Source organism: Salvelinus fontinalis, unplaced genomic scaffold (genome assembly GCF_029448725.1).
Source record: "Salvelinus fontinalis isolate EN_2023a unplaced genomic scaffold, ASM2944872v1 scaffold_0170, whole genome shotgun sequence".
NCBI lineage: Eukaryota > Metazoa > Chordata > Actinopteri > Salmoniformes > Salmonidae > Salvelinus > Salvelinus fontinalis.
Window position 1 is genome coordinate 161,696 of NW_026600379.1, and position 17,842 is coordinate 179,537.

A 17,842-nucleotide genomic window follows, 5' to 3' on the forward strand; every position below is an offset into this window, starting at 1 on the left:
TTTAAACAGGAGCAGATGGTCTGTAACAACAAGATACAACAATATTTAAACAGGAGCAGATGGTCAATAACAACAAGATACAACAATATATAAACAGGAGCAGATGGTCTGTAACAACAAGATACAACAATATTTAAACAGGAGCAGATGGTCAATAACAAGACACAACAATATTTAAACAGGAGCAGATGGTCAATAACAACAAGACACAACAATATTTAAACAGGAGCAGATGGTCTATAACAACAAGACACAACAATATTTAAACAGGAGCAGATGGTCAATAACAACAAGATACAACAATATATAAACAGGAGCAGATGGTCTATAACAACAAGATACAACAATATTTAAACAGGAGCAGATGGTCTATAACAACAAGACACAACAATATTTAAACAGGAGCAGATGGTCTGTAACAACAAGATACAACAATATTTAAACAGGAGCAGATGGTCAATAACAACAATATTTAAACAGGAGCAGATGGTCTGTAACAACAAGATACAACAATATTTAAACAGAGCAGATGGTCTATAACAACAATATTTAAACAGAGCAGATGGTCAATAACATAAGATACAACAATATTTAAACAGAGCAGATGGTCAATAACAACAAGACACAACAATATTTAAACAGGAGCAGATGGTCAATAACAACAAGATACAACAATATTTAAACAGGAGCAGATGGTCTGTAACAACAAGATACAACAATATTTAAACAGGAGCAGATGGTCTGTAACAACAAGATACAACAATATTTAAACAGGAGCAGATGGTCAATAACAACAAGATACAACAATATTTAAACAGGAGCAGATGGTCAATAACAACAATATTTAAACAGGAGCAGATGGTCAATAACAACAAGATACAACAATATGTAAACAGGAACCAAGGTTAAGGTTCAACCACAGATATTCAACTTGCTGAGGTTTAGTAGAAGTCAGACGGCTGAGAACTTGTGTTTTACGTAAACAGCAACATCGCCACCCTTAGATTTACCATCTGCACTAAAAACATTGTAATTTATGCCAATATGTTAGTCTGCAATATATTTTTGGAGCCAGGTTTCAGAAAGCATAAATACATCAGAGTGGTCAGTTTTATCCATATATCCACAACATGAAGCTTCAGCAGCAGACGTATTGCATTCATACGCAGAAACTTCCGCTCTGACTACTTAATTGGGCAGGGGGAAGAATGTCAGGACCTGGGTCAGATTGCACATTTCCAGACAGTAGAAGCAGCAAGATAATGGCCAGTCTAGATCGGGGGTTACAACATTTGGATTTATAGACAGCACTTGAAGGACAATCCATAGTCACCAGAATCTTTAACGCCACAACATTCAGGAGATGTGTAAAGTCCAGAGACATGGTTAAGTACCAAGAAAACAGTCCTGACATGTAAGAGCAAGAGTCCCATTTCTCCCATGTTGTTTGGGTTGTATGTGCATGGATCTCATGTGCATTCACAGAGCAAGTGTGTGGTTTCTCCCGAAACTCGAGGGAGAAACAGTCATATTTTTCCTCATTCAAAGAACCAAAGATCCAACTCATTTAAGGGTTTTTCCAAACTTTGGACTGGTCCTGTATGTTAAGGGGATGGTTCACCCCAATAGAAAGGTTCATACCTCTAAATACCATCTCATTAGATGGAGCCATTTCCCCCCATTAGTTTGGGATTCAGACCTGCAGTCATCTTGATTTCAGACACTTTGGAGAAGTGTTCCACAGGCAGTAAATCTATTGTAGAATAAATGGAACCTGGATCCATTTCATTCTATTAACATGGTTTATGTGTTATAGCAGTAATGGGGTTAAACTGATATTAAAATGACAACTCCATAGGTGGTACCAGGTCAGGGGAGTTCATCTCTGCTCCCAGCATCCCTGGGACAGTACTGATCAACATAGCTGACCTGATGCAGAGGTGGACCAGTGATGTTTTCCTCAAAGTGGTGAGACTTGCCCTTCCATTTGACACACCTTTACCTGATGAGATCATACAAGACGTTACAGGCTTATTGTACATGGAAACACACCTGCGTTAAAATTATGTTGAATATTTAATAAGCAGTGTTTAAATGAGTTTGTTGTAATGGAACCAATAGAAAAGTCCTAAAAGTACAAACAAACCCCGCCCACCTGGAGGACTAAAGGAAATGCTCAAAGAATTTGTAAGATTTCAAATAGTATTTGAATCCAGGGTGGTATTCGTTAGAGAACACTGTAGCAAAACATTTAGCATAATTATTTTTAACATAATTATTTTAGTTCAGTTAGTCCCTCCCTGTTTCAGGTGATTTTCTTCAGTTTGGTGCCTCCTGAATATGATTCAGGTCTCCGTGGAAACATCAATGTAAATTCACCTTTGATTTTTACTCCTCACTTTCCCTTTCAGGTCCATAGGGTTTTACTGCCCCCTGCTGGAGACTGGAGCACACTGCAGTCCCTTTCAGGTGCATAGGGTTTTACTGCCCCCTGCTGGAGACTGGAGCACACTGCAGTCCCTTTCAGGTCCATAGGGTTTTACTGCCCCCTGCTGGAGACTGGAGCACACTGCAGTCCCTTTCAGGTCCATAGGGTTTTACTGCCCCCTGCTGGAGACTGGAGCACACTGCAGTCCCTTTCAGGTGCATAGGGTTTTACTGCCCCCTGCTGGAGACTGGAGCACACTGCAGTCCCTGGCTTTCTTTGTGCAGCTTGAGGATGAGGTCCTCATCACCTGTTGTGACGGGTCCAACAAGTATCCCCCTGTGAAGGCAGGGTCCTATCTCATCCAACACTTCAATGACTCTTATAGGAGGGAGGGAGCATTTCCCATGTTAAGATATGGAATGAACTGTACATTTTATGGTGAATTTTAATACAGATTTACTTTAATACAATAATTCCTTGAATGTAATTAGTTTGTGGTTTGTAATTATGTAAATAATTAATTAATAAGTCCAGTCCAACCATTACCTCTCTCCTCTTTCACATCCCTCTATCATCACTCCATGGGGGAGTAGAACCAAATCTCCTTCCTCCTGAAATGTAGCTTTCCTTCACTACTCCTCACAAATATAAAATATACCTGAATAGTTTACAGTATATAGTACTGTACCTGAATAGTATACAGAATATAGTGATGTACCTGAATAGTATACAGTATATAGTGATGTACCTGAATAGTATACAGTATATAGTGATGTACCTGAATAGTATACAGTATATAGTGATGTACCTGAATAGTATACAGTATATAGTGATGTACCTGAATAGTATACAGTATACAGTGATGTACCTGAACCTGAATAGTATACAGTATATAGTGATGTACCTGAATAGTATACAGTATATAGTGATGTACCTGAATTGTATACAGTATATAGTGCTGTACCTGTACCTGAATAGTATACAGTATATAGTGATTTACCTGTACCTGAATAGTATACAGTATATAGTGTTGTACCTAAATAGTATACAGTATATAGTGATGTACCTGAACCTGAATAGTATGCAGTATATAGTGATGTACCTGAATAGTATATAGTGTTGTACCTGAATAGTATATAGTATATAGTGATGTACCTGAATAGTATACAGTATATAGTGATGTACCTGAATAGTATATAGTATATAGTAATGTACCTGAATAGTATACAGTATATAGTGATGTATCTGAATAGTATATAGTATATAGTAATGTACCTGAATAGTATACAGTATACAGTGATGTACCTGAATAGTATACAGTATATAGTGATGTACCTGAATAGTATACAGTATATAGTGCTGTACCTGAATAGTATACAGTATATAGTGATGTACCTGAATAGTATATAGTAATGTACCTGAATAGTATACAGTATATAGTGATGTACCTGAATAGTATACAGTATATAGTGATGTACCTGAATAGTATACAGTATATAGTGATGTACCTGAATAGTATACAGTATATAGTGATGTACCTGAATAGTATACAGTATATAGTACTGTACGTGAATAGTATACAGTATATAGTGATGAACCTGAATAGTATACAGTATATAGTACTGTACCTGAACATACTCGTTCCCATTAATAATAAAATACTCGTCCTGCAGTTCTTTCACCTGGTCGTTGTTTCTCAAAGGCACCAGGTAAATGTGTTTCATAGATACCTGGTGTCTCTTCAAAAGGAGGGAGATTGATGGTAGGTAAATGTGTTTCATAGATACCTGGTGTCTCTTCAAAAGGAGGGAGATTGATGGTAGGTAAATGTGTTTCATAGACACCTGGTGTCTCTTCAAAAGGAGGGAGATTGATGGTAGGTAAATGTGTTTCATAGATACCTGGTGCCTCTTCAAAAGGAGGGAGATTGATGGTAGGTAAATGTGTTTCATAGATACCTGGTGTCTCTTCAAAAGGAGGGAGATTGATGGTAGGTAAATGTGTTTCATAGATACCTGGTGCCTCTTCAAAAGGAGGGAGATTGATGGTAGGCTGATGGACGCCACGTTGGCAAAGGTGTCTTCGTTCTCATCAATGTCCTGCTTTATTTCAGACAGCCGTATGTCATTCCTGTCGCTCACCATGTCCTCCACTGTCCACTCCTGCTGGTCAGTATATCATTCCAGTCCCTCACCATTTCCTCCACTGTCCTCTCCTGCTGGTCAGTATATCATTCCTGTCCTTCACCATTTCCTCCACTGTCCACTCCTGCTGGTCAGTATATAATTCCTGTCCCTCACCATTTCATCCACTGTCCACTCCTGCTGGTCAGTATATCATTCCTGTCCCTCACCATTTCCTCCACTGTCCACTCCTGCTGGTCAGTATATCATTCCTGTCCCTCACCATTTCCTCCACTGTCCTCTCCTGCTGGTCAGTATATCATTCCTGTCCCTCACCATTTCCTCCACTGTCCACTCCTGCTGGTCAGTATATCATTCCTGACCCTCACCATTTCCTCCACTGTCCACTCCTGCTGGTCAGTATATCATTCCTGTCCCTCACCATTTCCTCCACTGTCCACTCCTGCTGGTCAGTATATCATTCCTATCCCTCACCATTTCCTCCACTGTCCACTCCTGCTGGTCAGTATATCATTCCTGTCCCTCACCATTTCATCCACTGTCCACTCCTGCTGGTCAGTATATCATTCCTGTCCCTCACCATTTCCTCCACTGTCCTCTCCTGCTGGTCAGTATATCATTCCTGTCCCTCACCATTTCCTCCACTGTCCACTCCTGCTGGTCAGTATATCATTCCTGTCCCTCACCATTTCCTCCACTGTCCACTCCTGCTGGTCAGTATATCATTCCTGTCCCTCACCATTTCCTCCACTGTCCACTCCTGCTGGTCAGTATATCATTCCTGTCCCTCACCATTTCCTCCACTGTCCACTCCTGCTGGTCAGTATATCATTCCTATCCCTCACCATTTCCTCCACTGTCCACTCCTGCTGGTCAGTATATCATTCCTGTCCCTCACCATTTCCTCCACTGTCCACTCCTGCTGGTCAGTATATCATTCCTGTCCCTCACCATTTCCTCCACTGTCCACTCCTGCTGGTCAGTATATCATTCCTGTCCCTCACCATTTCCTCCACTGTCCTCTCCTGCTGGTCAGTATATCATTCCTGTCCCTCACCATTTCCTCCACTGTCCACTCCTGCTGGTCAGTATATCATTCCTGACCCTCACCATTTCCTCCACTGTCCACTCCTGCTGGTCAGTATATCATTCCTGTCCCTCACCATTTCCTCCACTGTCCTCTCCTGCTGGTCAGTATATCATTCCTGTCCCTCACCATTTCCTCCACTGTCCTCTCCTGCTGGTCAGTATATCATTCCTGTCCCTCATCATTTCCTCCACTGTCCACTCCTGCTGGTCAGTCAGCACACGACCACCACCATGGGGTCTTCTGTCTATTCTGAGAGTAGAACAGAGTTTACTGTCAATAGATCATACTGGAACAATCCTGGAACATGTTTAGTTGACATGCATTACAATATGTCATTTCCTGTCAATGTAAAGGTAAAGCATAGGTCACATCCTGCTGACTTACCGTTTGTCTTAGTGAAATGTTCTCATGATGGAACAGACAGTTGATCTTTTCAGATTGGGGTGAACTAATGTGTCGGCCTCTGTCATGGTAAGACCTCTGTTGACCACATGATCAACGACGATGGACTTCATTAGATACAACAGTTCCCTGCCGCCTGCCTCCATCTCTCTGATGTCCACCTCTCTGAGGCTCCTTAGAGAGGGCTTCATTAGATACAACAGTTCCCTGCCGCCTGCCTCCATCTCTCTGATGTCCACCTCTCTGAGGCTCCTTACAGAGGGCTTCATTAGATACAACAGTTCCTGCCGCCTGCCTCCACCTCTCTGATGTCCACCTCTCTGAGGCTCCTTAGAGAGGACTTCATTAGATACAACAGTTCCCTGCCGCCTGCCTCCATCTCTCTGATGTCCACCTCTCTGAGGCTCCTTAGAGAGGGCTTCATTAGATACAACAGTTCCCTGCCGCCTGCCTCCATCTCTCTGATGTCCACCTCTCTGAGGGTCCTTAGAGAGGGCTTCATTAGATACAACAGTTCCCTGCCGCCTGCCTCCATCTCTCTGATGTCCACCTCTCTGAGGGTCCTTAGAGAGGGCTTCATGTTTGGACTTTGTACTAAGAGTTGTGAAATGTAGCTTTCCTTCTCTACTCCTCACAAATGTAAAAGCATTGGATTGGTGTTGACATGGGGTAGAGGGAGTTTACATATACCAGTCATTTCCTTTAAATCCATGAAGGGAAGTGGACAAGTTCACACTTAGAAAGGAGAGATAATTGTTACACACCCCATGTGTTCTGATAACTACAGGAATGAAACCATATTGAGGTTGTCTGCTTTCTACACACACACACACACACACACACACACACAGAGAGAGGCAGAGAGAGAACATCAGATAAAGTTGTGGAGATGAGGGAATATGTGATCAGATACCCCTCCAGTCTGGTTAACCACAGTCAGGTCCAGTATGGACTATCAATACAAGTCACCATTCAGAATGTGACCCAGTTCAATGGGTCTGATCAGAACCCCTCCAGTCTGGTTAACCAGTCAGGTCCAGTATGGACTATCAATACAAGTCACCATTCAGAATGTGACCCAGTTCAATGGGTCTGATCAGAACCCCTCCAGTCTGGTTAACCACAGTCAGGTCCAGTATGGACTATCAATACAAGTCACCATTCAGAATGTGACCCAGTTCAATGGGTCTGAACAGAACCCCTCCAGTCTGGTTAACCACAGTCAGGTCCAGTATGGACTATCAATACAAGTCCCCATTCAGAATGTGACCCAGTTCAATGGGTCTGATCAGAACTGGGGGATGTCAGACATGAAGTTGTCTCAACACAACTGGAATATCATTAGTTTGTGATTCATTGTTAATGGATTTTCAATCAGGAACACAGAGGAACAACCTGACAACACACATAACAACATAACAATAAAAACAAAGAGGAGGAAACCACTAAAGTCATGACCATATTGTCATGTTGTAATGACAGGGAGAAACAATCTAACATCTACAACACTACTTTACACCTGGTTATAAGAAGCCTAGTGCACTACGCAGGGAATAGGGAGCTATTTGGAACAGAGACACTAACTCCTGGATGAAAATCTCTCTCTCCCTCATCTGTCTGATATATCTGCAGCGTATATTGTTGTGCCAAACACAAAAGCATGATATTGTAATAAATCTGCACCCTATTCCCTACGTAGAACACTACTTTAGACCTGGTCAGAAGCACCGTAGTGCACTACGGAGGGAATAGGGAACCATTTGGAACAGAGACAGTAATTCCCCTGAACATCTTCCTCTTCCTCATCTGGTTTCTTGAACAGCCCTTCACTCCTCCCCTCTTCCTCCCCTCCTCCCTTTTCATTCTATTCTATCAGCCACACCACTAGCTCACCTCCACACAATACATTTACAAGTTAAAGACACACCTTGGAATAAATAACAAAGGAAAACTATTACTAGATGAAGTTTAGTGTTTTTTATTATTTCCCATCACCATAAATCATATTTAATCACTGAACAGTAGCAGACCTAACTTCATCTGTTCCTGACTCTGGATAGTGGATTAAAAAGACCATCAATCTCCAATGATATTAAAGTACTATTCTGAACATTACTGATATACTGAGTGGCAAGTCAAGATATCTGCTGGTTTTATTGTTTGGTCAATAGCACCACCTGCTGGACAGGTTTAATGTTGCTGGACTGAGCAGTATGGGAGGATGAAAGATGACACATTTAGGGACGGTTTCCTGGACATCTACATTGAACATACTTTTTAGTCCAGGACTAGGATTAATCTGTGTCTGGGAAACCAGTCCATATAGTTTAGTAGAAATAAGTGATACCAGCTTGTAGTGGGCTGACTAGTCCTGAATTGTCCTTTAGTTCCTGGACCATTTTCCATGCAGCTCCAGGTGACAGAGAACACATCAATTAGGACCAACAAGCTGATCAATGATACTGAGGAGAATTACATAGAGACAGAGAACCAACTGAGAAAACATATCAATGGTTCTGAATGACAACCAATATACATCAACACCAGACATCATGATTCATGGAAATGTACAAGATTAAAACATTGCAATTACTAAAATATGAAAACAATGAATTTTAATTCATAACATCTTCTGAAGATCAAATCAGTTAAATCATTGTAGATAAAACTAGATAAAAGATAAAAGAATCATCACATCTGGGGACCATCACCACCAGCATGACTAGTATCTATGTGGACCCTACTACCGTTTAACCAGCTCAGCTATAGACTACACCAGCATGACTAGTATCTATGTGGACCCTACTACAGTTTAACCAGCTCAGCTATAGACTACACCAGCATGACTAGTATCTATGTGGACCCAACTACAGTTTAACCAGCTCAGCTATAGACTACACCAGCATGACTAGTATCTATGTGGACCCAACTACAGTTTAACCAGCTCAGCTATAGACTACACCAGCATGACTAGTTTCTATGTGGACCCTACTACAGTTTAACCAGCTCAGCAGTACCATAGAGATAAAACCCAGGATAGAGGGGCTGAGTGAATGTGGTCTGGACTCTGTGGAGGAGGGTCATTGTGTCAGAGACACTGTAGAAGGACAGAGTACCTGCCTTGTGATCCAGGTACACTCCTACTCTGGAGGACTGAGGGCCTGATACTTTAGTCTTAACATTATTGTGTCTGAAATAATAACCATCACTAGAGCACTCTAAACTCCAGGACTTGTTATTGTCTCCAAATCCAGCATCTTCCTCTGTTCTGCTGATGTCTTTACATGAGACTACTGTATTAACCCAATCCCCACTCCACTCCACCTCCCAGTAACAGGGTCCAGACAGACCCTCTCTACACAGAACCTGCCACCAGTAGGTGAATCTTTCTGGATGGTCAGGATATTGTTGGACTTGGTCTGTATAGGTCACCTTTCTGTTCCCTTTAGACAGAGAGAGGTGTGTGTTTGCTGTGTTTGGGTCCAGTGTGAGCTGACAGGAATCTGGGAGAAGAGCAGAGCAGAGACCAATGAGGGGAGTCAGAACAATAAGTTAAGTCAGATACTGTATCTACCCTGTCTTTGATTAGAGCACAGCAGAGATCAAATCAGAGAAATATGAGGAGTCAGATAGATACCCAGTCTTTGATTAGATCTACTATTGCTATATATTTCTAGAGGGATTGTTAGGAGTGTCAGTAAAAAGAGACTGTTAGTTATTTCACAATAAAGAGACTCACATTGTAACAACTGTTCTCTGGTCTTGGGCTCTGGAGGCAGTACAACATCCACTATATTCACTACAGACACACAAACACATTGACAGAGAGAGGGAATGTTATCATCAGACCATATTCCACATGTATATGACTAGTAGGGAACTTTCAATGGTCTAAAGTTGATGTTCTTATTGTTTTCAACACACCTGTAGTGGAGATCTTGGTCCATTCTCCTTTAAGGAAGTCTTCTAGTTTCTCTCTCAGTTCAGACACAGTCTTACTCACATCTCCAAAGTACTGAAGAGGACGGACAACGATGCTGGGTAAGTCTGAAGATACACAGATACTGGAGAGAGACTGATAACTCTGGAGAGAGAGAGAGAGACAGAGAGGGAGAGAGAGGGGGGGGGGGCAGAGAGAGAGAGAGAGGGGGGACAGAGAGAGAGATATGGACAGAGAGAGAGAGAGAGAGTGAGAGGGACAGAAAGAATGAGAGACAGAGAGAGACAGAGAGAGAGAGACAGAGAGGAAAAAGAGAGAGAGAAAGAGAGAGAGAGAGAGAGGGACAGAGAGAGAGGGAGGGACAGAGAGAGAGAGGGAGGGACAGAGAGAGAGGGAGGGACAGAGAGAGAGGGAGGGACAGAAACAGAGAGCGAGAGACAGAGGGACACAGAGAGAGGGTGGGACAGAGAGAGAGAGATGGACATAGAGAGAGAGATGGACATAGAGAGAGAGATAGAGGGACAGAGAGAGAGAGAATTGAATTGAATTGAGAGAGAGAGGGACAGAGAGAGAGAGAGAGAGAGAGAGGGACAGAAAGAGAGAAGGAGAGAGATTGACAGAGAGAGAGAGAGACAGACAGAAAGACAGACAGGACAACATAATGATGTAGATGAATAGTTTCACATGAAGTTAATTTCATATCACATGTAACAAGACAGTTTAGTTACCTGGAGGAAATGGATGTGATCCTCTGTGTGTGAGAGCTGCTCCAGCTCAGTGCTTCTCTTCCTCAGCTCAGCTATCTCCTGCTTCAGTTGCTCCAGGAGTCTTTCAGCTTGACTCACTTGAGCCTTCTCTTGGGCTCTGATCAGCTCCTTCACCTCAGAGCTCCTTCTCTCAAGGGAGCGGATCAGCTCAGTAAAGATCTCATCACTGTCCTCCACTGCTGCCTGTGCAGAGCGCTGTAGAGAGAGAGAGAGAGAGAGAGAGACAGAGTTTGAGTTTTAAATCATCTTCATTGGGTCTGGGAGCCCACCATACAAAACCAGTTACACATCAATTCCTCGTCTACAGTAACTGGACACAACAGCCTCTGAATACCCCATATACTATATATATATACATAATACCCCATACACCCCTCCCCAACAGTAGGGTCCAGGTGTACCAGATGCATGTTGGACACCCCTCCCCAACAGTAGGGTCCAGGTGTACCAGATGCATATTGGACACCCCCCCCCCCTTCCCCAACAGTAGGGTCCAGGTATACCAGATGCATATTGGACACCCCTCCCCAACAGTAGGGTCCAGGTATACCAGATGCATGTTGGACACCCCCCCCCCCCCTCCCCAACAGTAGGGTCCAGGTATACCAGATGCATATTGGACACCCCTCCCCAACAGTAGGGTCCAGGTGTACCAGATGCATATTGGACAACCTTCCCCAACAGTAGGGTCCAGGTGTACCAGATGCATGTTGGACACCCCTCCCCAACAGTAGGGTCCAGGTATACCAGATGCATATTGGACACCCCTCCCCAACAGTAGGGTCCAGGTGTACCAGATGCATGTTGGACAATCCTCCCCACCAGTAGGGTCCAGGTGTACCAGATGCATATTGGACACCCCCCCCCCCCCCTCCCCAATTAGTAGGGTCCAGGTGTACCAGATGCATATTGGACACCCCCCCCCCCCCTCCCCAACAGTAGGGTCCAGGTATACCAGATGCATATTGGACACCCCTCCCCACCAGTAGGGTCCAGGTATACCAGATGCATATTGGACACCCCTCCCCAACAGTAGGGTCCAGGTGTACCAGATGCATATTGGACACCCCTCCCCAACAGTAGGGTCCAGGTGCACCAGATGCATATTGGACACCCCTCCCCAACAGTAGGGTCCAGGTGCATCAGATGCATATTGGACACCCCTCCCCAACAGTAGGGTCCAGGTGCACCAGATGCATATTGGACACCCCCCCCCCCCCCTCCCCAACAGTAGGGTCCAGATGTACCAGATGCATGTTGGTGGCTATGACTCCATGTATGATCCCCCATTGGAGGTCAGCTGTCCTCTTATCAATCGGCAGTTTGTATAATGATCGCCAACAGCCTTTTGGGGAGGCACCTTTGACCCAACACACCCGCCCACCTCATCGATTTTACCCCTTCCAGGGAAGAGACATGGGACACCTTTACACATATTCTGTACATGGCCTTCTTTCCCAACTCCTTGAACTCCCCCACCTCCTTGAACTCCCCCAGCTCCTTGAACTCCCCCAGCTCCTTGAACTCCCCCAGCTCCTTGAACTCCCCCAGCTCCTTGAACTCCCCCAGCTCCTTGAACTCCCCCAGCTCCTTGAACTCCCCCAGCTCCTTGAACTCCCCCAGCTCCTTGAACTCCCCCAGCTCCTTGAACTCCCCCAGCTCCTTGAACTCCCCCAGCTCCTTGAACTCCCCCAGCTCCGGGGTATGGAAGGAAAGCAGCATCCCTCCATCCTCCTCTAACGCCCCCACCGCAGCACTAACAATCAGCACATCATCAGACCCTCCATCCTCCTCTAACGCCCCCACCGCAGCACTAACAATCAGCACATCATCAGACCCTCCATCCTCCTCTAACGCCCCCACCGCAGCACTAACAATCAGCACATCATCAGACCCTCCATCCTCCTCTAACGCCCCCACCGCAGCACTAACAATCAGCACATCATCAGACCCTCCATCCTCCTCTAACGCCCCCACCGCAGCACTAACAATCAGCACATCATCAGACCCTCCATCCTCCTCTAACGCCCCCACCGCAGCACTAACAATCAGCACATCATCAGACCCTCCATCCTCCTCTAACGCCCCCACCGCAGCACTAACAATCAGCACATCATCAGACCCTCCATCCTCCTCTAACGCCCCCACCGCAGCACTAACAATCAGCACATCATCAGACCCTCCATCCTCCTCTAACGCCCCCACCGCAGCACTAACAATCAGCACATCATCAGACCCTCCATCCTCCTCTAACGCCCCCACCGCAGCACTAACAATCAGCACATCATCAGACCCTCCATCCTCCTCTAACGCCCCCACCGCAGCACTAACAATCAGCACATCATCAGACCCTCCATCCTCCTCTAACGCCCCCACCGCAGCACTAACAATCAGCACATCATCAGACCCTCCATCCTCCTCTAACGCCCCCACCGCAGCACTAACGATCAGCACATCATCAGACCCTCCATCCTCCTCTAACGCCCCCACCGCAGCACTAACAATCAGCACATCATCAGACCCTCCATCCTCCTCTAACGCCCCCACCGCAGCACTAACAATCAGCACATCATCAGACCCATTTTAACATGCGTGTGGTTATCACGTTTGGTGTGGGGGGACAAAGTCAATTTGCACACAATGGTGGCCGGTTTGGGTACAGTGTGACCGGTTTGGGTACAGTGTTAGGGACAACCTGGAGCCGTCGAGCAAAGGTGCTTTGCCCAAATGTGGACAGGCTACATTGAGACAATATTTTAGGCTGCATTGGGCCCACATGATGCTGGAAGAAATGTCCACCAGGCCTTGCCCACCCTCGTGCAGTGGCAGGTACAGGGCTGCAGCTTTAATCCAATGTTGTCCAGACCGGAAGAAATTGACAAGGGTCCTCTGAAGCTCTTGTATCAGACCCCCCGGTGGCTGTAAAATCATTAGTCTGTGCCACAGGGTAGAGGCAGCAAGATTATTAGCTACCAGTACCCTTCCCCTATAAGACAGCTGGGGTAGCACCCATTTCCATCTTGACAGTCTGGCACACACTTTCTCCACTACACCCTCCCAGTTCTTATTCTGAAAGACATCGGAGCCTAGAAAATAAAAAAAAAGTCTTCATCCCATCTCTGCCCCACTGAAGCCCCCCTGGTAACCGTGGAGCGGACCCCGTCTGAAGCCCCCCTGGTAACCGTAGAGTGGACCCCGTCTGAAGCCCCCCTGGTAACCGTAGAGTGGACCCCGTCTGAAGCCCCCCTGGTAACCGTAGAGTGGACCCCGTCTGAAGCCCCCCTGGTAACCGTGGAGCAGACCCCGTCTGAAGCCCCCTGGTAACCGTAGAGTGGACCCCGTCTGAAGCCCCCCTGGTAACCGTAGAGTGGACCCCAACTGAAGCCCCCCTGGTAACCGTAGAGTGGACCCCGTCTGAAGCCCCCCTGGTAACCGTGGAGCAGACCCCGTCTGAAGCCCCCTGGTAACCGTGGAGCAGACCCCGTCTGAAGCCCCCCTGGTAACCGTGGAGCAGACCCCGTCTGAAGCCCCCTGGTAACCGTGGAGCAGACCCCGTCTGAAGCCCCCTGGTAACCGTGGAGCGGACCCCATCTGAAGCCCCCCTGGTAACCGTGGAGCAGACCCCGTCTGAAGCCCCCCTGGTAACCGTGGAGCAGACCCCGTCTGAAGCCCCCTGGTAACCGTGGAGCAGACCCCGTCTGAAACCCCCTGGTAACCGTGGAGCAGACCCCGTCTGAAGCCCCCCTGGTAACCGTGGAGCAGACCCCGTCTGAAGCCCCCTGGTAACCGTGGAGCAGACCCCGTCTGAAGCCCCCTGATAACCGTGGAGCAGACCCCGTCTGAAGCCCCCTGGTAACCGTGGAGCAGACCCCGTCTGAAGCCCCCCTGGTAACCGTGGAGCGGACCCCATCTGAAGCCCCCCTGGTAACCGTGGAGCAGACCCCGTCTGAAGCCCCCTGGTAACCGTGGAGCGGACCCCATCTGAAGCCCCCCTGGTAACCGTGGAGCAGACCCCGTCTGAAGCCCCCCTGGTAACCGTGGAGCAGACCCCGTCTGAAGCCCCCCTGGTAACCGTGGAGCGGACCCCGTCTGAAGCCCCCTGGTAACCGTGGAGCAGACCCCGTCTGAAGCCCCCCTGGTAACCGTGGAGCAGACCCCGTCTGAAGCCCCCCTGGTAACCGTGGAGCGGACCCCGTCTGAAGCCCCCTGGTAACCGTGGAGCAGACCCCGTCTGAAGCCCCCCTGGTAACCGTGGAGCAGACCCCGTCTGAAGCCCCCCTGGTAACCGTGGAGCAGACCCCGTCTGAAGCCCCCCTGGTAACCGTGGAGCAGACCCCGTCTGAAGCCCCCCTGGTAACCGTGGAGCAGACCCCGTCTGAAGCCCCCCTGGTAACTGTGGAGCAGACCCCGTCTGAAGCCCCCCTGGTAACTGTGGAGCAGACCCCGTCTGAAGCCCCCCTGGTAACCGTGGAGCAGACCCCGTCTGAAGCCCCCCTGGTAACCGTGGAGCAGACCCCGTCTGAAGCCCCCCTGGTAACTGTGGAGCAGACCCCGTCTGAAGCCCCCCTGGTAACCGTGGAGCAGACCCCGTCTGAAGCCCCCCTGGTAACTGTGGAGCAGACCCCGTCTGAAGCCCCCCTGGTAACTGTGGAGCGGACCCCGTCTGAAGCCCCCCTGGTAACCGTGGAGCGGACCCCGTCTGAAGCCCCCTTGGTAACCGTGGAGCGGACCCCGTCTGAAGCTGAGGAGGCCCCCTCATACACCTTTAATGCGTTTGAGAGAACCTTAACATCCTCAGCCCCTGTAATAAAAACTGTCACGTAACCTTCCAACCCCACTACAGTAGAGATCAGATACAACCTGTCTAACCTTCCAACCCTACTACAGTAGAGATCAGATACATACAACCTGTCTAACCTTCCAACCCCACTACAGTAGAGATCAGATACATACAACCTGTCTAACCTTCCAACCCTACTACAGTAGAGATCAGATACAACCTGTCTAACCTTCCAACCCTACTACAGTAGAGATCAGATACATACAACCTGTCTAACCTTCCAACCCTACTACAGTAGAGATCAGATACATATAACCTGTCTAACCTTCCAACCCCACTACAGTAGAGATCAGATACAACCTGTCTAACCTTCCAACCCTACTACAGTAGAGATCAGATACAACCTGTCTAACCTTCCAACCCTACTACAGATCAGATACATATAACCTGTCTAACCTTCCAACCCTACTACAGTAGTGGTCAGATACATACAACCTGTCTAACCTTCCAACCCTACTACAGATCAGATACAACCTGTCTAACCTTCCAACCCCACTACAGTAGTGATCAGATACATACAACCTGTCTAACCTTCCAACCCTACTACAGTAGAGATCAGATACAACCTGTCTAACCTTCCAACCCTACTACAGATCAGATACATACAACCTGTCTAACCTTCCAACCCTACTACAGATCAGATACATACAACCTGTCTAACCTTCCAACCCCACTACAGTAGAGATCAGATACATACAACCTGTCTAACCTTCCAACCCTACTACAGATCAGATACATACAACCTGTCTAACCTTCCAACCCTACTACAGTAGTGATCAGATACATACAACCGGTCTGACCTTCCAACCCTACTACAGTAGAGATCAGATACAACCTGTCTAACCTTCCAACCCTACTACAGTAGTGATCAGATACATACAACCTGTCTAACCTTCCAACCCTACTACAGTAGAGATCAGATACAACCTGTCTAACCTTCCAACCCTACTACAGTAGAGATCAGATACATACAACCTGTCTAACCTTCCAACCCTACTACAGTAGTGATCAGATACATACAACCTGTCTCACCTTCCAACCCTACTACAGTAGAGATCAGATACATACAACCTGTCTAACCTTCCAACCCTACTACAGATCAGATATATATAACCTGTCTAACCTTCCAACCCTACTACAGTAGAGATCAGATACATACAACCTGTCTAACCTTCCAACCCTACTACAGTAGAGATCAGATACATACAACCTGTCTAACCTTCCAACCCTACTACAGTAGTGATCAGATACATACAACCTGTCTAACCTTCCAACCCTACTACAGATCAGATACATACAACCTGTCTAACCTTCCAACCCTACTACAGTAGAGATCAGATACATACAACCTGTCTAACCTTCCAACCCTGCTACAGTAGTGATCAGATACATACAACCTGTCTAACCTTCCAACCCTACTACAGTAGTGATCAGATACATACAACCTGTCTAACCTTCCAACCCTACTACAGTAGTGATCAGATACATACAACCTGTCTAACCTTCCAACCCTACTACAGTAGAGATCAGATACATACAACCTGTCTAACCTTCCAACCCTACTACAGTAGAGATCAGATACATACAACCTGTCTAACCTTCCAACCCTACTACAGTAGAGATCAGATACATACAACCTGTCTAACCTTCCAACCCTACTACAGTAGAGATCAGATACATACAACCTGTCTAACCTTCCAACCCTACTACAGTAGAGATCAGATACATACAACCTGTCTAACCTTCCAACCCTACTACAGTAGTGATCAGATACAACCTGTCTAACCTTCCAACCCTACTACAGTAGTGTTCAGATACATACAACCTGTCTAACCTTCCAACCCTGCTACAGTAGTGATCAGATACATACAACCTGTCTAACCTTCCAACCCTACTACAGTAGAGATCAGATACATACAACCTGTCTAACCTTCCAACCCTACTACAGTAGTGATCAGATACAACCTGTCTAACCTTCCAACCCTACTACAGTAGAGATCAGATACATACAACCTGTCTAACCTTCCAACCCTACTACAGTAGAGATCAGATACATACAACCTGTCTAACCTTCCAACCCTACTACAGATCAGATATATATAACCTGTCTAACCTTCCAACCCTACTACAGTAGAGATCAGATACATACAACCTGTCTAACCTTCCAAACCTACTACAGTAGAGATCAGATACATACAACCTGTCTAACCTTCCAACCCTACTACAGATCA

The 17,842-nt window shown here is 46.4% G+C and overlaps 1 protein-coding gene across 1 annotated transcript; it reads right to left on the reverse strand.

Annotated features, from left to right (window-relative positions):
• Positions 1-8,026: 8,026 nt before the first annotated feature.
• On the reverse strand, positions 8,027-13,702 carry LOC129844077 (uncharacterized). Its single transcript, XM_055912445.1, has 6 exons — positions 13,548-13,702; positions 12,533-13,325; positions 10,733-10,972; positions 9,989-10,148; positions 9,804-9,863; positions 8,027-9,567 (listed from the first exon to the last, which is right to left on the reverse strand). Exons 1-6 carry the CDS (start codon positions 13,700-13,702, stop codon positions 9,056-9,058), a joined length of 1,920 nt encoding a protein of 639 aa, XP_055768420.1. The 3' UTR covers positions 8,027-9,055.
• Positions 13,703-17,842: the final 4,140 nt, after the last annotated feature.

Coding starts and splice junctions, on each gene's coding strand:
- LOC129844077 (XM_055912445.1), bottom strand. CDS start 13,702: ATGATTTTACAGCCACCGGGGGGTCTGATACAAGAGCTTCAGAGGACC. Junction 13,326..13,547: donor GACATTTCTTCCAGCATCAT/GTGGGCCCAATG, acceptor GCTGATTGTTAG/TGCTGCGGTGGGGGCGTTAG. Junction 10,973..12,532: donor GGTCTGATGATGTGCTGATT/GTTAGTGCTGCG, acceptor CTCTCTCTCTCT/CTACAGCGCTCTGCACAGGC.